General features: G+C 44.1%; 1 protein-coding gene across 1 annotated transcript in view; it reads left to right on the plus strand.

Annotated features, from left to right (window-relative positions):
- The window catches only part of HAL (histidine ammonia-lyase), a 189,588-nt gene that overhangs the window by 93,928 nt on the left and 73,208 nt on the right, over positions 1 to 22,452 (plus strand). Inside the window, exons 2-4 of the mRNA XM_073573192.1 lie at positions 935 to 1,206; positions 3,396 to 3,456; positions 6,127 to 6,154. Of these exons, the coding sequence (XP_073429293.1) occupies positions 935 to 1,206; positions 3,396 to 3,456; positions 6,127 to 6,154 (361 nt within the window). The remainder of the gene's footprint in view (positions 1 to 934; positions 1,207 to 3,395; positions 3,457 to 6,126; positions 6,155 to 22,452) is intronic.

Here is a 22,452-nt window from a genome sequence, read left to right on the forward strand (position 1 = left end):
AGCAGCACACCCATAGCCTTTATACACATTTTTAAGGGTATGTTCCCACGTTCAGGATTTGTTGCGGTTTTATGCAGCATCAAAAATGCAGCGGCCAGATGTTACAGCATAGTGGATCTGATTTCTAGAAATCTCATGTCCACTACGCGTCTATGCGCACCTGCAGATCATCCGCGGAAAGTGACATGCGGCGCGACTTTCAGATCTGCAGCAAGGCAATCTCTCTTGCGGAGACGTTAGTCTCCGCAACAGAAATTTTCACAATAGGATGTATTGAATGCGGTAAATCCGCATGGTTCAGTGATCACATGCAGATTTACCTACATTCAATAGAGCGCATCGAAAAAAAGTTGCATGTAAAGTGCTGCGACTTCCGGATCGTGGGCACATAGCCTAACTGTACCTTACTGCAACTTTTCAGTTTAGAGCCTTCCACATGGGAACATAAGCTAAGGGCAATTTGCAAAGGAAACTTCCAATATGGTAAGGTATAACATGTGTATGTGCATTTGACAGTTCGCGCTCAATGACATTTAGACATGCATACTGATCATGCACATCGTGTAAATCTCATACAATGTTAGTGTACAGAATGGAATTTTGCCATCACTAAAGTCCAACTGTAAATGCAGAAATCCAATTTATGTCCCTCTTGACAATTTCCAACTCTTATGGTTATCGTATTGTGCACTTGTAGAACCATAACCCAATATATACATATAGATGTATATATATATATACACATATATATATATTTATTTTTTTTACTAACTCTAAAAACAAGAAAGGGTGTGCCTTACTGCGCTGCTTGTAATTGGTCACCTATCCTTAATCATTAACTTTAAAGGCAGAGTTGGTGACCTGTATGTCTTCACTAATGACATGTTAAGTTTAGGCAGCAAAACTAATTCTGAACATCATCTTTTGGAATCAGAGTAGCTGCATCTCTGTCAAGAAATATGCCGAGATACACCGTGCATGTGCGAGGAGAATGGCTATCGGTGCCTTGCAAAGATCCCTCCAAAACCATTAGATGTCTGGGCAAGGAAGCTCTCAGGAGGTACATCAAAAATAAGCCGGATAATGGAGGCTTTGTAACTCTGGAAAACGTGAAGTTTTACCTGCGAAGATGTAAAGGCTTGGGCTTACTGGATCTTGATGACAAACTAGAAGATGCATTGGAGGATAATGAGTTTGTAGAAGTTGGTGAGTTTACTAGTATTTTTATATATATAAATTTGAAAACTTTTTTTAGTAATAGTAAATAACATTTCGGGAACTTAAATATACTTCTATACAAGTCACTACATTGTTTCTTTAACTAAAGTAAATAAATAGCAAACGGAATACAATATATTATTGTATGCTGATGCTAGTTTAGGTAGACAATGTGAATAAACATTAGGGCTCATGGTTTTGTACATGGACCTTGTACAAGACACATGAAGTCCTCTCCTTGGTATTTCTAACCTGTAGGTTCTTCTTATCCTGAAGTGCTGTGCCTCTAGGGATGAATCTTGGTGTAAAACTGGATATGATGGAGCATGTGCTTTATTTTAATTATTACACATTAAGAGAACATACTTTTGTGTGCTTTCGTACAAAATAAAAGGCACACGGAGGAATAATGTGGGCCACTACTTGTCAAAGAAGGAGGGATTTTCACTGCTGATCTGCACAATATGTATAAAAAGAAGATTTATTTTACTTATAGATTATATTCACAATTATTTTTTTAGAGAAGTCTAATTGAGCTTCAAAAGAACTCTTGGATAACATTTGCTATTCATTTCTATAGGAATTTTACTTTGTTGTTCATACAAGGAGTTTTTAGATAATAAACCCAAACAAATGGGAAGTAACAGACAAAAATAAAATATAACAACCATGTGGGTTGCAAGGCTAATAAGAGTGAGGGACTGGACTGGAAATCAAACAACAATAGCAGCAGTATAGCAAGATAACAAAATAGTAAAAAGGGAAAAGTGCAATGTGCTAAAGTGCTGTAAATATATATATATATATTTATATATATATATATATATATATATATATATATATATATATATATATATATATATATATATATATATATATGTGTGTGTACACAAGTACACAACCCCAGTAGCTGAAATGATGTCCAGAAGCTAAATCAAGTACAAAAGTGCAAAGTGCTGCAGTCTGCTGGCAGGAGAAGTGGTCTCAATGGGCTGTGCAAAATGCTGCTGAATAATAAATAATACCTGGTGTTTTTGCAGGGAGGGGAATCCCCGACGCGCGCCCCCTTGGAAGAAGCGCTATTGTTGTTTGGTTTCCAGTCCAGTCTCTCACTCTTATTAGCCTTACAACCCACATGGGTATTATAATTTAAGAGAGTGGGTATCTGTTTCTGGTCTCCACTATATACTGCATTATATACCTGGTTCACTTGACTTTATTTATTGTTGCTTGAAGTTCACTCTGCATTGTTCTGCACAATTTTGTCTAAATTTTGGTGTTATTTTATACATTTTGATAATAAACTATTTATATTTTATTTTTGTCTGTTACTTCCCCTTTGTTTGGGCTTATTGTCATCTTTGGGAAGTTGACACATTATATTAATGGTCTTTTTTGGTATTTGGAGTTTTTAGATTGTTTTCACTTTAAGAGAAAAAAACAACTATCTAGTGGAAAAAAAAGTGCATGTGAAAAAGTAGGCACTGTCAAATCAAAGGGTGCAACAAACTTCAGGAGAAAAACTGTTTCAGGAAACACTTCAAGAAAAGTAAAAGGTCTTCCAAAAACTTCTCCCCCACAAAAAAGAGTGTTTCCTCCTGAAAATCTCAATTTTTTTTTAAGTAAAAAAGACTTTGTGAACATAGCTTCATGCTTGTCTCACACAATATGATGTTAGTCAATATTTTGCAACCTTTGCACTGTGTAAAGAGGCTTAAGGGGGTTTTACACATAGCGATATCGCTAGCAATATCGCTAAAACGTCACTGGTTTTGTGACGTTATAGCGATATTGCTAGCAATATCGCTATGTGTGATACTTACCTCCGACCGGCTCCCCCGCTGTCCATCGCTGATCGCGCGAGATCGGGCGGCTCCATTTCTCGTCAGGCGCTTCCTGCTGGGGCTTCCTGCTGTGGCGACGAGCGACGCTGGACGCGGGCGGGAAGACGCCAGGATCGCTGAGTGTGAAAGGTGAGTATCGTGCGCTGCGTCGCTGCTGCATCGCTGTGAGATCTGCCTGTGTGACAGCTCACTAGCGATCATTTAGCGATGCACCAGCGATCCTGACCGGGTCGTATCGCTGGTCGGATCGCTGGTGCATCGCTAAATGTAAAAGGCCCTTTAGTCTCCTGTTCTTTGAATCTTATATTTTTTTCATTCTCTCCTCTGCTATAGTTGTGGAAGGTGATGTGATGTCGCCAGATTTTATACCCTCTCAGCCTGAAGGTGTCCATTTGTATCCTTTACTGAACAGAATTGTATAATTATAGCCAGGAGCACTTTAAACTATTAATTGTCATAATAAACTAGAAAAATTCAATTTATTTAAATAGCATTGACCAACATGAATGCACAAACTGGTAAGGTGAGTCTTAAAGCGGTATTCCCATCTCCAAGATCCTATCCCAATGCGTTGTAGGTGTACTGATAATATTATTAACAAATATCTCCAATTAGAAATGTAGTATAATTATTCTGATGTGCTATATCTCTTTCCTCATTTGCAGCCATTGCATGACTTTAGGTATCCATGGCTACGACCACTAATATAGTGACAGTAAGGCCGGGGTCAGACTTGCAAGAAACGCACACGAGTCTCGCACGTCAATACCTGGCACTGCCGCCGCCACTCGGGACGGAGTGTGCGACTGCATGTATTTCTATGCACCTGAACTCTCCGCTCCCTAATGCCGGCGGCAGTGCCGGGTATTGACGTGCGAGACTTATGCGAGTTTCTCGCAAATCTGACCTAAGTTAGCTAGTTGCTAGTGGTCGTAACCATGGATATCTAAAGTCCTGCAATGCCTGCACATGAGAAAAAAGACAGAGAATCAGAAAAACTATACTAAAATTGTTTAGATGAGCGAAAAAATATAATTCATCTTTCGAATATTGTGTAATGGAAATGGAGATTATTGGCTCATTCAACGGTTTGACCGCCAAAAAGGGGAATGGAATGATTATTATTCAACCTTTTCATTCACAATTCTCATCCTGTGCCAACACTTGTCTGACCTCATTTACAGGTCATGAGTCAGGATCTCATCCTTCATAATCGAAACGATTATCTGCATGTGCAAACTAACCTTTAGACCCCTGCAAATTGTCAATGTGTAGATGCTTATCTTTTCTGATGCAGTTTGTTGGTAAATCTGATGGTGGTTTTGTTTTAACAACTCTCCTCAAAATTTACATTACCAATTTTTTACTGTAAACTATACACCCTACGTAATACTGTATGATTCCTTTCTTCCAACTTCAATGGCACTTATTAGGTGAGAGAACATCAGGGATAGGAAACAAAGGGTGGTTATTAATGGAGCACACTCGGACTGGGTCACAGTTAGCAGTGGGGTATCACAGGGGTCAGTTTTGGGCCCGCTTCTTTTTAACATATTTATTAATGACCTTGTAAGGGGCATAGAGAGTAGAATTTCAATATTTGCAGATGACACTAAACTCTGCAGGGTAATCAATACAGAGGAGGACAATTTTATATTACAGGAGGATTTATGTAAACTAGAAGCTTGGGCTGATAAATGGCAAATGAGCTTTAATGGGGATAAATGTAAGGTCATGCACTTTGGTAGAACGAACAAGATGTATAATTATGTGCTTAATTGTAAAACACTGGGCAAAACAGTCACTGAAAAAGACCTGGGTGTATGGGTGGACGACAAACTCACATTTAGTGGCCAGTGTCAGGCAGCTGCTGCAAAGGCAAATAAAATAATGGGATGCATTAAAAGAGGCATAGATGCTCATGAGGAGAACATAATTTTACCTCTATATAAGTCACTAGTGCGACCACACTTAGAATACTGTGTACAGTTCTGGTCTCCGGTGTATAAGAAAGACATAGCTGAACTGGAGCGGGTGCAGAGAAGAGAGACCAAGGTTATTAGGGAACTGGGGGGTCTGCAATACCAAGACAGGTTATTACACTTGGGGTTATTTAGTTTGGAGAATCGAAGGCTTAGGGGTGATCTTATTACAATGTATAAATATATGCGGGGACAATACCAAGACCTTTCTAATGATCTTTTTACTCTTAGACCTGTGACGGGGACAAGGGGGCATCCTCTGCGTCTGGAGGAAAGAAGGTTTAAGCATAATCACAGACGCGGATTCTTTACTGTACGAGCAGTGAGACTATGGAACTCTCTGCCATATGATGTTGTAATGAGTGATTCCCTACTAAAATTTAAGAGGGGACTGGATGCCTTTCTTGAAAAGTATAATATTACAGGGTATATACACTAGTTTCCTTAGTGTTGCGTTGATCCAGGGAGCTAGTCTGATTCCCGTATGTGGAGTCGGGAAGGAATTTTTTTTCCCCAATGTGAAGCTTACTGTTTGCCACATGGGTTTTTTTTTGCCTTCCTCTGGATCAACATGTTAGGGCAAGTTAGGATAGGATATGGGTTGAACTAGATGGACTTAAAGTCTCCCTTCAACCTTAATTACTAGGTTACTATGTTACTATGTTACTATGTAGAGCTAAGCATATACTGTAAATCCCATCTGAAACATTGAGTAACCTTTAGGAAGACAGCCAAGATAAAAAGTTAAATTCATGGTAATATTGGGGCATATGTATAAAGCTAAAACCGCCAGAAATCTGGAATAATTTTCACCCAAAAAAGTTTTCTATGACCTTCTCCATATTTACGTGTTTTAAACACTTTCTGCACCTGATTACTTGGAAGAGCAGCTTGGCCTCAGGGTACAAAGTTAGCATACTAATAGATGCTATTAATTTATATTTTTTAGATTATCTGATGTCAGATTAAATAAATTTCCCCAGAACTATCTTTATAGATACTGCTTATTTATTGTAACTTTATGCATGATAAATTATGTGGCTTACAAAATGTGTGTTGAAATTTCATTAACAAATATATAGATATAGCAAATATAAAGAACCTGACCAGGTAAGTTCTTAAAAGTCTGTAGAACTGTATACAACTTCTGTGTCTTAGTTTTTAATTTAATAAAAATAATTCTGCCCTAATGAATTTGAAAGCAGACATGTAAAAGACGTGTAAGAGTGTGACACATTTATCATGGCTCTAGGCAAGTTGGCAAACTACAGAGACTGCTGATAGATTAGGTGTTTTGTGAGAAGCAAAACAGCTGGAGATGTAAGAAAAAAGAAAAGTTCTATCCTGGATGTAGGTACAGCCACAGGGGGTAAATCTGCACCCAGGGCATTGACTGACTCATGAAAGCCTCTAGTTGCATGTGAATGCAGCTGCCCAATATTGATCATCCTTCCCATTCACACTCATCACAATAGTTTGATTGTTGTCCTACAGATTGTAGGTTATTTAGGTTTGTCTTAAGGGCCTTTTACATATAGCGATATCGCTAGCGATATCGCTAAAGCATCACTGATTTTGTGACGCAACAGCGATATCGCTAGCGATCACGCTTTGTGTGACATGTACCTGCGACCGCCCCCCCCCCGCTGGATATCGCTGATCGCGCTTGAATGTCCTGGGCCATTTTTTCCTCGTTGTCATCCCCCTGGTGCCGACTAGCAACGCATGGACGCAGGCGGAAGTCGTCATCATCGCTGCGGTGTGACAGGTAAGAGCAACCGCCGATCGCTGCTGCGTCGCTGGTGAGATTATTATTATTGTTATTATTTATTTATATAGCACCATTAATTCCATGGTGCTGTACATGGGAAGGGGTGTTACATACAAAGTTATAGATATCGTTAGCAGTAAACAAATTTACAATGACGAACTGGTACAGAGGGGAGAGGACCCTGTCCTTGCAGACTTACATTCTACGGGATAGTGGGGAAGAGACAGAAGGTTGGTGGTGCAGCAGCTCAGGCGGTGGTGAGGCTGCAGAATGGTTAATGCAGGCTGTAAGCTTTCCTGAAAAGATGGGTTTTCAGGTTCCGTTTGAAGGATCCGAGGGTGGTGGATAATCGGATGTGTTGAGGCATGGTATTACAGAGGATAGGGGATATTCGGGAGAAATCTTGGAGGCGGTTGTGTGAGGAACGAATAAGTGTGGAGGAAAGTAGGAGGTCTTGGGAGGATCGAAGATTACGTGAGGGAATATATTGGGAGATTAGTTCAGAGATATAGGGAGGGGAAAGGTTGTGGATGGCTTTGTAGGTCAGTGATAGTAGTTTGAACTGGATTTGTTGGGGAATTGGGAGCCAATGGAGGGATTTGCAGAGGGGAGTGACAGGGGAGTAGCGAGGAGAGAGGTGGATTAGTCGGGCAGCAGAATTGAGGACAGACTGGAGTGGTGCAAGAGAGTTGGCAGGGAGGCCACAGAGGAGAGTGTTGCAGTAGTCAAGGCGGGAGATGATGAGGGCATGTACAAGAGTTTTAGTAGACTGAGGAAGGGACGGATTCTGGAAAAATTTTTGAGTTGGAGGCAACAGGAGGTGGCAAGAGTTTGGACGTGTGGTTTGAAGGACAGGGCAGAGTCGAGAGTTACTCCGAGGCAGCGGATTTAAGGTGCGGGAGAGAGCATGATTCCGTTTACCATAATAGATAGATCGGGTAGGGAAGATACGTGAGATGGAGGAAAGATAATGAGTTCAGTTTTGTCTATGTTGAGTTTTAGGAAGCGAGAGGTGAAAAAGGAGGATATGGCTGATAGGCACTCCAGGATTCTGGACAGCAGAGAGGTGACATCTGGGCCAGAGAGGTAGATCTGAATGTCATCTGCATACAGGTGGTACTGGAAGCCATAGGACTTTATGAGTTGTCCTAGGCCAACAGTATAGATGGAAAAAAGTAGGGGCCCCAGGACAGAGCCTTGGGGGACTCCAACAGAGAGGGGGGCGGGATGAGGAGGTAGTGTGGGAGTGGGAAACACTGAATGTGCGGTCAGAAAGGTATGAGGAAATCCAGGACAGGGCAAGGTCTTTTATGCAGAGGGAAGATCTGGCTGTTTGCCAGCTCACTAGCGACCATTTAGCGATCGCTCCAGCGATCCCACAAACGATACGACCTGGTAAGGATCGCTGGTATGTCGCTACATGGTCGCTAGTAAGCTGTGAAACAGGCAGATCTACTCAACGACGCAGCAACGATACGACAATCCGTATAACGACCTCGGCGGTCATTGGGATCTTGTCACACAGCATGTATTCTGATGACTCAGACCTCAATAGGCGTGCTTCAGCGTTGCCTTTTCCACACCCCTCTGCTCCAATTGGTGGCCACTACTGCGTTATCACTACACGGTTTGCTTCAGCGTCCTTGTCTGAGTCGCTAGTGCGCTATTTATTCGTGGATCCACAGTCACTGACACGGGGACACGCGACTATTTATTATAACTGTACATGTTAAATGTTATGATTGCATATAATTGATAGCTAACCTATAAAAGGAAACGCTATAAAGATCCTAATTTGAGACCACCAATCGGAGCTGAGGGGGCGTTGAAAAGACAAAGCAAAATCACGCCTGCGTCCCTGAATTCTGAGTCGCCAATGAGGTCGCTCGTCGTTGTTATGGCATCAAACACAGCGATGCATGTAGGCCAGCGGGACACCCAGCGATCAAAAAATGGCCTAGGACATTCAAACATGATCAGCGATATCGCAGCGGGGGGCCGGTCGCCGCTATGTGTCACACGTAGCGAGATCGCTGACGAGGTTGCTGTTGCGTCACAAAACCTGTGACGTTTCAGCGATCTCGCTAACGATCTTCCTATGTGTGAAGTACCCTTTAGTCTATTTGTCATAAGAACATTTTTAGGACATGACTATTTTCTTGTTTTCTCAAAAGCTACATTTCTCCTATTTATTACTGAAATTTAAAGGGGTTGGAAATGTCAATATGTGACTGCAGATGTGACTGCAGACTGATGAATCTTGACAGTGTGCATACTTTTCATACTTACAATCACGTGCTCACGAGACTCATTTTGCTTTTATCAAATCTCTTTTTTTGAGAGACGCCAGATGACTCCATTCCGCATGAGACCTCAAATATGCAAATCACATTCGTGGAGTCACGTGACCACACACCTGCACATTGACTACTTGGGAATTGTGACAACAATGCAAACTATCACGATTCAGCATTTTGCAGTTGCAAAAAGTGACTGCAGACTTTTCATTTCAGCATGGACAACCCCTTTAAATAAAGCAAGGGGCAAAGGTTTCGACAGTCAAGAGTCAGCTAATATTGACAGGAGGTATTTTCAGAATCTGGATCCTGCCATCTGCCATGCTTCTCTGATTTTCTTTACCCAGAAATCCACTGCAAAGTCCCTATTGCTCCATATGTGAGATTCATCCTGTTCTTGTATTAGCTACAACGAAAGCATTATAGTTGTTCACCTGACATTGATTGCTCCTTTGTTCCTCCTGGATCCAGAGACATATCTGGGGGGGGCAGCCAGGGCATGTGCCCCGGGCGCAACCGGCAGGGGGCGCAGTCGGGCCACCTAATGCAGAGGTCCGCAGTGTCTTCCCAGGCAGCTGCATTCTGCCTCCCCCGGACTGGGAGTCGACCGTTCACTGTGCCAGCTGTCATAGCGACTTTCACACTAATGGTCCTGTGACAACGAGCCTCTCTTCCTGCTTCCTGCTTGAAAGCATTAGGGAGAGCAGCTCGTTGGTACATGACTAAGTGTGCAAATCGCATATGTGTTGGGGGAGGGGGGACGCCAAACTGAATTCTTGCCCCTGGTGCCAGAAAACCTAGATACACCTCTGCCTGGATCATAAACTTTTGAGCATTAATTTCTCTTAATAAAATTAATGAAATGATATAAGACAAGTACTGTGTAAATGTTTTAGGGTACTGTGTAAATGTTTTAGGAAAGTGTGAAAAAATGCTGAAAAAATAAGAATACTTTTAAAAATAGAAGTGGTAATAGTTTTTTGTTATCAATAGACAAAATGCAAAGTGAATAAACAATAAAGAAATCTAAGATATATATGAAGGCTGTGGGTGGGCAACTACTAAACAGCACAAATGTAACCAGCAGTGTAATAGGTAACACCGTCCACTCTGCAAATGTGGTGGTCAGCAAGGAAAAAGACAGGTGGTGCTCATCATGAAAAAAGACAGGTGGTGCTCAGCATGAAAGACAGTTCAGTAAAACTATAGGGAAGAAAGAAAAGCGGCACTCATCGTGTCTTCTATCTTTATTTTTAATACAAAATGTGGCATTTAGGATACAGCTGGTACATTTAGGCGGCTTCAGCAAGGAGGTGGCAGAGTCATATTTTGGGCCAGAATCATGGGGGCAGGTGGGCCCAGGGTCCCTGAAAGTGTGAAAATGACCTCAGTAAATTATATACGGACTGATCACTGTCTTCCATTCTACAAAAAGAACAGTGCCATCCTAAGCAAAATCATCTTCCTGCATGACAATGCACCATCTCATGCTGCAAAGAATACTTCTGAGTCATTGGCTGCTAAGTACTTAAAAGGAGATAAATTCATGGGTGGCCTGACCTCAATTCTTTGAGAACCTTTGGGGTATCCACAAGCGACAGATCTAGGAGGGTGGGAGGTAGTTCACATCAAAACAGCAGCTCTAGAAGGCTATTCAGAGATCCTACAAAGAAATTCAAGCAGAAATGACTAAAAATTCACAAGTTCAATCGATGCATGAGTTGTGAAGGTGAAATCAAAGAAGTGGTCAAATCTAACATGTAACTTGGCCTGTTTAGATGATTTTGATTGAAAAAGCTTTTGACTTCAGTAAATGTTAACTCTTAATGCTTCAAATTCAACAAATTACCCTTTTTCGGTTCTTTACAACTTATAAAATGTTTAGAAACTCTGTTGTGCGTAATAATTTGAACATTTTGAGTTTTTTTAGTTTTGAAAATAATGCTGTTATCATTGGGAGATTTGTCCAATAAAAGTTGATTTACATTCTAAAGATTGATGATTCGGACATTTTGCGGACTCATTTGCATTGACCATTTAGAAAAATTAGAAAAAAATTGCATTTGCATAATAATTTGGATCTAAAAAGGAATTTGAAATCAAATCAAAATTTTGTATGATTGCTCCATGCCTTCAAAACAGCATCAAAGCATCAATACTTTTAGGGACACCTGCACACAGTTTTTCAGTTTTTGAAGAAATTCAACAAGAAGGTTATTCTAAACATCATGAAGAACTATGGTTCTTCCTCTTCGTGTTGTTGATATCAGGGCTCGGTGAGGGCTAAATCATCATTTCCAGGATTCCTTGTCCTTAATTACATTGGCTTTATGTTTGGAGTTGTTGTTCTGCTCAGAATAGATTTGGAGCCAATCAGACGTCTCCCTGATAGTATTGCATGAAGGTTAAGTATCTGCGTGTATTTTTCAACATTGTGGATACCATTAATCCTGACCATAATTTAAAACTCTCATTTTCTGAAATGCAACTACAAACTGGCAAGGAATCTACATGATGCTTCACTTTATCTATAGACACACATTATTGTACCACTCTTCAGTACTTCAGGAAAGTACTGCCTGTTACAGCCAAATATTTCACATTTTGACTCCTCATTACAGAGCATTTGAAGCCATTTTCTGTACCCTTATATCCTATATTTTTGTGCAAAGTTGAGTCACTGTATGGTTTAGGCTCTAATTCTTCCATGAAGAGCACTTCTGGCCTGTCTTCTCTGAATAGTAGATGGGTGTAGCTGGGTCCTAGTATTTGCTAGCTCCTTAGCGGAACACTGCGTCTATGGTCTTCAGTGTTGCACGTTTGTGTCTTCAATGCCAAGAAATACAAGCTGATACTTATTCATCATGCAATACCATCAGGGAGACATCTGATTGGCTCCAAATTTATCTTACAGCAGAACAACAACTTCATCCACGCAGTCAAAGTCACTAAAGGCCCTTTTACATTTAGCGATGCTCCAGCGATCCCGACCACGATACGACCTGGTCAGGATCGCTGGTGCATCGCTAAATGATCGCTAGTGAGCTTCCACACAGGAAGATCTCACAGCGATACAGCAGCGATACAGCGGATGATACATACCTTTCAGACGCGGCGATCCTGACGTCCTCCCGTCCGCGTCCACGCGTCACTCATCGGCGCCAGCAGGAAGCCCAGCAAGAAGCGCCCAACAAGAAATGGAGCTGCGCGATCAACGGCAGACAGCGGGGGAGCCGGTCGGAGGTAAGTATCACACATAGCGATATCGCTAGCGATATCGCTGCTGCGTCACCAAATCTGTGATGCTTTAGCGATATTGCTAGCGATATCGCTATGTGTAAAACCCCCTTAAGAATTATCGTCAGTATAAAGAAGATCAAGGAGTCCCAGAAGTGATGACATGGCCCTAACAGAGCCCTTGCTATGTGGGAAGAGACAAAGGATTTGCTCAACCTATGCTCACAGAAGATCTGTGGTTTGTTTTCCTGCCAAGTTTCTTCACAAACTGTGCACAAATGTGCCTAGAAAAATTGATACTTTGATGCTATTTTGAATGTAAAAAGTGGTCACACCAAATATTGATTTGATTTCTGTTTTGGTCATTCACTTTGCATTTTGTTAATTCATAATAGTTCATTTTTAACACTTATATTTTTGAAAGCATTCTTACTTTGCAGCATTTTTCCAACCTGCCTAAAACTTTTGCACAGTACTGTATGTCAGAGCTTTTTTTTTCTTTTCTAAATGTCTCGCACTATTCATGGGAGCACTCTGGCTGTTGTGTGAGTGAGAAACCAACACAGGGTCGTATGTATAACTGGAATATAAACTAATAGCAAAACCTACAAAAATACTCCCATAGACAGAAAAAATACAAAACAGTTTTATTGAAACAATTAACAGATACATAAAAAACAGATAGGAGAAGTTATGCCGAGAAATAATCATAAGGTAAATATTAAAAAATATTACTAGTTGGTCCCAAAACACTCGGAAACTAGTTCGATGTACAAAAAAGTAGCTCTTATGGCATTTCATATAACCAAGTGGAAAAAATAATATTAATAGATAAATATTCAGAATTGAGAGACCTCAGTGGTTGATACCTTTTAATGGCTAACTGAAAAGATGGTAACACATTGCAAGCTTTCGAGACTACTCAGGTCTCTTCATCAGGCATTGATTAATACAAAATCTGAAGTCACATATTTATGCACAATACAGCACAGAAAAAATGCAATAGATAAGACAAGTGACGTGAAGCAGAAGAGACCGGAGTAGTCTCGAAAGCTTGCAATGTGTTACCATCTTTTCAGTTAGCCATTAAAAGGTATCAACCACTGAGGACTCTCAATTCTGAATATTTTTCAATCTACTGGCTAACACGGTACAAAGATATACATCTTTCCTGTATTAATAGATAGTAATAACTATATACTGTACATAAATATCCAACCATTACAGAATTGCCAGGCTGCAAACACACGAGTTAGTATGCCATAATATATGATAATACCTCATTTATTCATATAAAAATCACTTCCAAAACATATGTTGGTGGTATCTTAAATGGTGTCCATCATATAAGATTACAAGCAGGATAAAGTGACAGTGCATAGAAGGCCGTATCCCTGGGGTTTGGAAGACATGAGGAATATGAACTAGTCACTAGAGTTGAGCGAAACGGGTCGAAAAATTTCAAAAGTCGCCGACTTTTGGCAAAGTCGGGTTTCATGAAACGAAACCCGACCCTAGGATGAGGTCGGCCACGAGGTCGGCGACTTACGCGCCAAAGTCGCGTTTCAAAAGTTTGTTTTGCGCTCTTTTTCAGCCAATCAGGATCCACGGACACTGTGGGCAACGTGATGACATAGGCACGGGTCACCACCATCTTTCAGAAGGGCATGCAAGTGATTGGCTTGCTTTGGTGGGCGTCACAGGGGGTATAAAAGGGCGTGCACGCCGACCGCCATCTTACTTCTGCCGATCTTAGCATAGGGAGAGGTTGCTGCTGATTCTGTAGGGAGAGTGTTAGGCAGGGAAGAAGAAAAAAAACCTGCTTCTGCTGCTAGCGATTGTGCCAGTACAACACACCAGTCACTGTGTGTGCAGTGCAAGGGGAGGCTATATTGTGGTGTATCAGTGGTGTTGGTTGTTGGGCTGCCTTCTAAGGCTTCCTGACAGCTGCATTGCTGTTTACCCACTGCTCTGCAAACTGCTTTTTTAAAAGCAATCCCAATTTTTTTTTTTTGTCCTGCTGAGGTACTGAGCGTGCATGTTTTCACACCATACAGCGGTGTACGCTCCTCACACAGTACCGTGTAATGGCTGTTATCACAGCCACAGTGAAGCTATCTGTGTCACTCTGTGAGAATAAGTCGAGGACATGTTCCGTTCTTACAGACTTGCACTCTAGGGAGATTCCTACTCTGCCCAATTCTACATACACCTTGTAGTTTGTGATACACTAGCCAATTTCTGCCTGTGACATAGCGCTGTGATATTCAGTGGGCCTCACACAATCCAAAAGTGTCCAGTGTCCACAAGTGTCTGCAGAAATTCAAAATCTCCCTTATCCTCTAGTCACTTTGGTCACAGCTGTGCCATCGAGCCTGTGACATAGCGCTCAGATATTCAGTGGGCCTCACACAATCCAAAAGTGTCCAGTGTCTGCAGAAATTCAAAATCTCACTTATCCTCTAGTCACTTTGGTCACAGCTGTGCCATCGAGCCTGTGACATAGCGCTCAGATATTCAGTGGGCCTCACACAATCCAAAAGTGTCCAGTGTCCACAAGTGTCTGCAGAAATTCAAAATCTCACTTATCCTCTAGTCACTTTGGTCACAGCTGTGCCATCGAGCCTGTGACATAGCGCTCAGATATTCAGTGGGCCTCACACAATCCAAAAGTGTCCAGTGTCCACTAGTGTGAGCAGAAATTCAAAATCTCACTTATCCTCTAGTCACTTTGGTCACAGCTGTGCCATCGAGCCTGTGACATAGCGCTCAGATATTCAGTGGGCCTCACACAATCCAAAAGTGTCCAGTGTCCACTAGTGTGAGCAGAAATTCAAAATCTCACTTATCCTCTAGTCACTTTGGTCACAGCTGTGCCATCGAGCCTGTGACATAGCGCTCAGATATTCAGTGGGCCTCACACAATCCAAAAGTGTCCAGTGTCCACTAGTGTGAGCAGAAATTCAAAATCTCACTTATCCTCTAGTCACTTTGGTCACAGCTGTGCCATCGAGCCTGTGACATAGCGCTCAGATATTCAGTGGGCCTCACACAATCCAAAAGTGTCCAGTGTCCACAAGTGTCTGCAGAAATTCAAAATCTCACTTATCCTCTAGTCACTTTGGTCACAGCTGTGCCATCGAGCCTGTGACATAGCGCTCAGATATTCAGTGGGCCTCACACAATCCAAAAGTGTCCAGTGTCCACAAGTGTCTGCAGAAATTCAAAATCTCACTTATCCTCTAGTCACTTTGGTCACAGCTGTGCCATCGAGCCTGTGACATAGCGCTCAGATATTCAGTGGGCCTCACACAATCCAAAAGTGTCCAGTGTCCACTAGTGTGAGCAGAAATTCAAAATCTCACTTATCCTCTAGTCACTTTGGTCACAGCTGTGCCATCGAGCCTGTGACATAGCGCTCAGATATTCAGTGGGCCTCACACAATCCAAAAGTGTCCAGTGTCCACTAGTGTGAGCAGAAATTCAAAATCTCCCCTGTCCTATAGACACCTTGTACCTTGTTTTACATTACTATATAGTTTGTTGGATTTTGTCTACATTTCTACCAAAAATGAGGAAGGCTGGTGGAAGAGGCCGTGGAATTGGGCGGGGGTTGGCAGCTGGTAATAATGGTGTTGGTGGTGGATCTGATGGTAGTGGCAAGAGCAAAATAGGACCGAATGCAGGAGGTGTTGAGCCTGCGTCATCGTCTGGCTCCATAAGGCTTCGAAGGCTTAGTTTTCTAGGAGTTGGCAAACCGCTTTTAAAGCCAGAGCATCAGGAAAAAGTTTTGTCTTACATTGCTGACTCAGCCTCCAGCTCTATCGCCTCCTCTTCTTCAGTTGTAGAAAGTAAAAGCACTGAGTCGTCATTGGAGGCTCATGTTCATGAACCACACCTTTCCTTGTGTCCTTCACCCCAACCAAGATTGAAGGATGACGCAGGCCATACTACTGATTACTCCATGGAGCTGTTTTCACATACCATGCCTGGATTATCAAGTCAAATGGTGAATTACCCAGGCCAAGATGAATCTGACATGGAGTGCACTGATGCACAGCCGCTGATGGATGATTCTGCTGGTACATTCACTCAGATCACTACATTGTCCTCGCAGTGTACAGAGCCAGATTCTGACCCTGATGAGACTCAGGTGCCCCTTCCCGCACACTATACCACCATACACGGTGACACAGAGGAAGGTGCACATGACATTGAAGAGGAGGTGATGGATGACCCAGTTGTTGACCCAGATTGGCATCCATTGGGGGAAGAGGGTGCTGCTTCCAATAGCTCAGATGAGGAGCATCCACAGCAGACATCGACATCGCAACAGCTGTTATCTGGCAGGCCCGGAGCACTCCAAAGACAGGTTCCAAAAATCAAAAGAGTTGCTGGACAGCTTGTCCAGAGGGTCAAAAGATCACAGCGTGCTAGGCCACAAAATGTCTGCCAAAGTAGGAAGAGTGCAGTGTGGCACTTTTTTGAACAAAATCCTCATGATCAGGCCAAGGTTATCTGTAAGAAGTGCGCAAAGACCTTTAGCCAAGGGAAAAATCTGAAAAATTTGAATACCAGTTGCATGCTTAGACATTTAAACACCATGCACTTGCAAGCGTGGACACAACACCAAACCTCAAGTGCCACATGTGCAACTGATCACAACGAAGGTAGTCAGCAACACTACATTGTTTCCCCCACTGTAAGCCCACCGGTTAGCACAGCAGCAAATGTTGAGGTGTCGTTGCAAGGCCACAGCAGTCAGGGAATCCCACTGTTATATCAACGAAAGACTGATTCTAGGCCATCAGAAAGAACACCAACTCCATCACCATCATCAACCCTCTCTCAGTCCGCCCTGTCCACCGCTACTTCCACCATATGCAGCTCTCAAGTCCAGCTCACCCTCCCAGACACTATGAGTAGGTCAAGAAAGTACTCAGTCTCTCATCCGCGTACACTGGGTTTGAACGCCCACATTGCCAAACTAATCTCGTTTGAGATGATGCCCTTTCGGTTGGTGGAAAGCGCAGCTTTCCGTGAACTCATGGCCTATGCAGTACCACGCTATGACCTACCCAGTCGCCACTTCTTCTCTCGCAAAGCCATCCCAGCCCTCCACCATCATGTGAAAGACCGCATTGTCCATGCACTCAAGCAGTCAGTGAGCGGAAAGGTGCACCTCACAACTGATGCATGGTCCAGTCGGCATGGCCAGGGCCGTTACGTGTCCATCACTGCGCACTGGGTTAATGTGGTGGATGCAGGGTCCACAGGGGACAGCGGTGGTGGGACAGTGCTGCCTAGCCCACGGTATAGGAAACAGTTGGCTGTAGGCGTTCGACCCTCCTCCTCCTCCTCCTCCAGAAGCGAAAGCTCGTCCACAGAGCGCAGTCGTACGAGCACTCCATCTGCAGCTGCCACTGTTGCACACGAGGTGTCCCCCTATCGAGCAGCTAGTGGAAAGCGTCAGCAGGCTGTGTTGCAGATGATGTGTTTGGGCGACAGACACACCGCCGAGGTGCTGGCCGAGTACTTGAAGCGACAAACTGAGTCATGGCTGGGCAGTGTACATCTTGAGGCAGGCAAGGTAGTTAGTGATAACGGCCGTAATTTTGTGGCAGCCATAGCCCTTTCAAAACTCAGCCACATACCTTGCTTGGCTCACACCTTGAACCTGGTGGTGCAGTGCTTCCTCAAAAATTATCCGGAGTTAACAGCCCTGCTCCAGAAGGTGCGAAGACTGTGCGCGCACATCCGCTGGTCGCCTGTACACTCCGTTCGTATGCAGAAGCTGCAGCGATTGCTCCACCTTCCCAACCACCGCCTCATTATCGACATTGCAACAAGGTGGAACTCCACCCTGCACATGGTGGAGCGGCTGTGCGAGCAGAGGCAGGCCATAATGCATTTGTGGGAGGATACACGGCCAGGCACTTTGAGAGCAGACATGGAGTTGACAGGTGTGCAGTGGTCGAAGCTGAAAGACCTCTGTAAAGTCCTTCAGTGTTTTGAGGAATGCACACTGCTGGTAAGCGCAGACGACGCCATCCTAAGCATGAGCATCCCACTTATGCGTCTGCTCATGCAAACTTTGACGCACCTTAAGGAGCAGGCTTCTGCAGCCAATGTTGATGAGGAGGAAGAGGAGGAGGGAATCCTTGATGACATTCAGCCATTGTCTGCTCAGGGATCTCTCCTGGACGAGGTGGAGGAAGAAGAGGAGGAGGAGGAGGATGGGGATGATTACTTAGGGGAGGAGGATGCATCTCATGGGGCAAGTGAAAATGTTGGCGTGGCAAGGTCTGGTACAGGGTTTGTGTGTGACTGGAGGGATGTGGATTTGCCAGAAAGTGCTCCTCCAACCAGCACTCGCAGTGCATCATTGACACCGGGAACATTGGCCCACATGTCAGATTATGCCTTGCAGATCCTAAAAAGGGACCCCCGCATTGCCAAAATGATGAACGATGACGACTACTGGTTGGCCAGCATCCTGGATCCACGCTATAAAGGCAAATTACAAAACATCATGCCACAGGAGAACCTTGACCTAATATTGGCTAATAAACAAGCAACTCTGGTAAATCGGTTGCTTGAGGCATTCCCAGCACACAGCAGCGGTGATGGTTCTCACATGAGCCGTACGGGCCGGGGTCAGCTTGGCAGAGGTGTTCGTGGTGCACACAGCAGAAGTGGCGTTGGAGACAGGGGTTTCATGACAATGTTGTGGACTGATTTTTCAAGTACCGCTCACACAACTGGTAATACTGCATCGATGGAAAGTGACAGGAGACAGCAGTTGTCAACTATGGTTACAAACTACTTTTCCTCCCATATCGATGTTCTCCCACACAGGTCATTCCCCTTTGACTATTGGGCCGCTAAACTGGACACCTGGCCTGAATTGGCACAATATGCCTTACAGGAGCTCGCTTGCCCAGCTGCAAGTGTGCTATCGGAAAGAGTCTTCAGTGCAGCTGGATCAATCCTGACAGAAAAAAGGACCCGTCTGTCAACCCAAAATGTGGATGATCTAACCTTCATTAAAATGAACCACGCATGGGTTTCCAAGGATTTTGTCCCACCTTCCCCTGATGACACATAGGGTGACAGAAAAATGGCTTGCTTTGGTCCACCTCTTCCTGGGACTTGACCTATTTCACCTTTTGCATCAGCTGAATGTCCAACATCAACATATGCCACTTTCTAAAACTCCCTAACTGTGCTGCCTCCCCCCTCCATGGTCGGGGTCACCACCTAGCGCACGACACCGTGCGAGTGCCGTTGCCCTGGACAGGTGGGTAGGCCGACTCTTGGGCGCGGGCACTGGCACAGGGTCCCTCATAGTGCAATCAAGTGACGGTGGTGGTGCACACCCGCCGTCAGACACACCGCCGTACTATGAGGGGCCCAGTGCCAGTACCGACGCCCATGAGTGGGCCCCCCTTGCTTGGGCAGGGCCCCAGCATTTGCAATCTTTACCTCTCCCTGCTCCTCCGCTGTGTAGTCTGGGCCGTCAAATCCATACTGTGCCTGACACCGTTTGAGCCTGCCTCCTGATGTATAGACATATATTTTGAATGTGTACGCTATCCATACATGTTATCTGGGGATACGGTACCCTTTCTCACCTTTGTGCAATCACGTGCAATCCATACTGGGCCTAGCACCGTCTGAGCCTGCCTCCTGATGTATAGACATATATTTTGAATGTGTACGCTATCCATACATGTTATCTGGGGATACGGTACCCTTTCTAACCTTTGTGCAATCACGTGCAATCCATACTGGGCCTAACACCGTCTGAGCCTGCCTCCTGATGTATAGACATATATTTTGAATGTGTACGCTATCCATACATGTTATCTGGGGATACGGTACACTTTCTAACCTTTGTGCAATCACGTGCAATCCATACTGGGCCTAACACCGTCTGAGCCTGCCTCCTGATGTATAGACATATATTTTGAATGTGTACGCTATCCATACATGTTATCTGGGGATACGGTACCCTTTCTAACCTTTGTGCAATCACGTGCAATCCATACTGGGCCTAACACCGTCTGAGCCTGCCTCCTGATGTATAGACATATATTTTGAATGTGTACGCTATCCATACATGTTATCTGGGGATACGGTACCCTTTCTCACCTTTGTGCAATCACGTGTAATCCATACTGGGCGTGAGAACGGCTGGCGAGCTGTTAAGCAAGCTACAGCACCTGTGGTTTGCATACGTTAGTTTTTCATTTTTTCAGGAATGACGGTTAGGCCTAATTCCGGAACTGCGGTTGACCTGCACTTACTGGGAAATCATTGTTCGCGGGTAATAATTGTAATCAGTGATCCCCATCACTAACGTTGTTCAGCGGGTTATCTGCACCTGTAAGCGACAAACGCTGGCCTTTTCAGTGTAGCGCACATGCAGCCACGGACATGTAAGGGCATGACACACCAGTTATTGGCCAATCTCATGTGCCAAAGCCTCACGTGTCCCTCTAGTAAGCCGGACTCGGACCGCGGGGCATGACGGAGTCTCGTTCGTTAACGGAATTAAGCTTGCAATGTGTGCATCTGTTCTGTAGCTGGCATGGTTGAGGTTTCCCAGGTGGATGCGAATTTAACCGTAGGCTCCACTCTTGGTGGTGCCCTTCTGGACATTCCTTTAAGGTTCAGCTTTGCAACCATACTGCCCACGTAAAACAAACACTTTGCCTTCATGAACGCTGTTTGGAGGGTCATGACTCGTGGGAATAACGCCGCCCAATCAGTTAACCTGCTAGAGAGATCGTTCGTTGCTCCCAAGCATGACATCACACTCCCTAGGGAGAAGGTAATGCCACTGTGGCGACCGTACTCCTGGGGGCGACACAAGTGCACTGATGCCCAGCCACTGCTCGATGAATCTGCTGGTACATTGACCCAGACCACTACATTCCCCTCGCACGCTACACGGCCTGAATCTGACCCTGATGAAACTCAGGTTACCCTTCCCATATACAGTTCCATCTTACACGGTGACAAAGAGGAAGCTGCAGATGAAAGTGCAGGTTCGGCCCACCCACCTTCAGACACACCACCGTACTATCAGGGGCCCTGTGCCAGTGCCGTCGCCAACGAGTGGGCCCCCCCTGCCTGCTCAGGATCACAGCACTTGCAAAGTTGAAATACTGTGCAGTGAGATGGAAGATGGGGACGACGAGGAGTCCAGACAAGTACAGGGATTCCCTAGCGAGGAGACTTATTTGATTGTTTTCAATGTTGGGACAGCAATTTTTGGGGAGCACTATACTCTGGAGAATGATAGATGGGGCCCACCATACACTGGAACATTCCAAAGGTGGACATCAGACACTGGAGCAGCATTTACAGGGCCCATTATACACTAGAGCATTAGAAATGGGGCCCATTATGTTTGGAGCATTATTTGGGCCCATAAGACAGTGGAGCTTCATCCATGGGGACCAACATATACTGTAGCATTATGTGGAGCTCATCATATACTGTTTCAAACATTATATGGGACCAATGATTCTGTATGGAGAAATAGATGGGCCTCGTCATGAGATGTAAAAAGTGAAGTATTTTTCATTGTACTATACCGCTATTTCTCTGCCGTATCGGAGCATGATGAGTTGTGGTATGTGTTAAAGGGGCGCTCTTTCGCCCAGGGCACATGAAAACCTGGAGCCAGCCCTCCCCCCCACAACTGTAGCCAAATAACCCCCATTTTTCAGTGCGTAACTTGTATTATGAAGTTAATTAAGGTTGACAAGCTTAAGTAAGAAGAATTGATGCTTTTGGCATTCAAATGGGCACTGTTGGTGTGTTTCCTGTCCTCCTCTCACTGCCGACTTTTATTCCCCATTGACTTACATTGGGTTTCGTGTTTCGGTACGACCCCGACTTTTCCCTATAATCGGACGATCTTGCTCGACCCGACTTTTGGAAAAGTCGGGTTTCACGAAACGAAACGCGACCCTAAAAAACCAAAAGTCGCTCAACTCTACTAGTCACTACAAGTAGTGATACCACAACAATGGATGCATCTGCAAGTAAAGTGACAGTGCGTCCATAGACCCAGGTAACAAGGCACAGAT

The sequence above is a fragment of the Dendrobates tinctorius genome, unplaced genomic scaffold (genome assembly GCF_039654945.1).
Source record: "Dendrobates tinctorius isolate UK_male_01 unplaced genomic scaffold, ASM3965494v1 ptg000035l, whole genome shotgun sequence".
NCBI classification, from domain to species: Eukaryota; Metazoa; Chordata; class Amphibia; order Anura; family Dendrobatidae; genus Dendrobates; species Dendrobates tinctorius.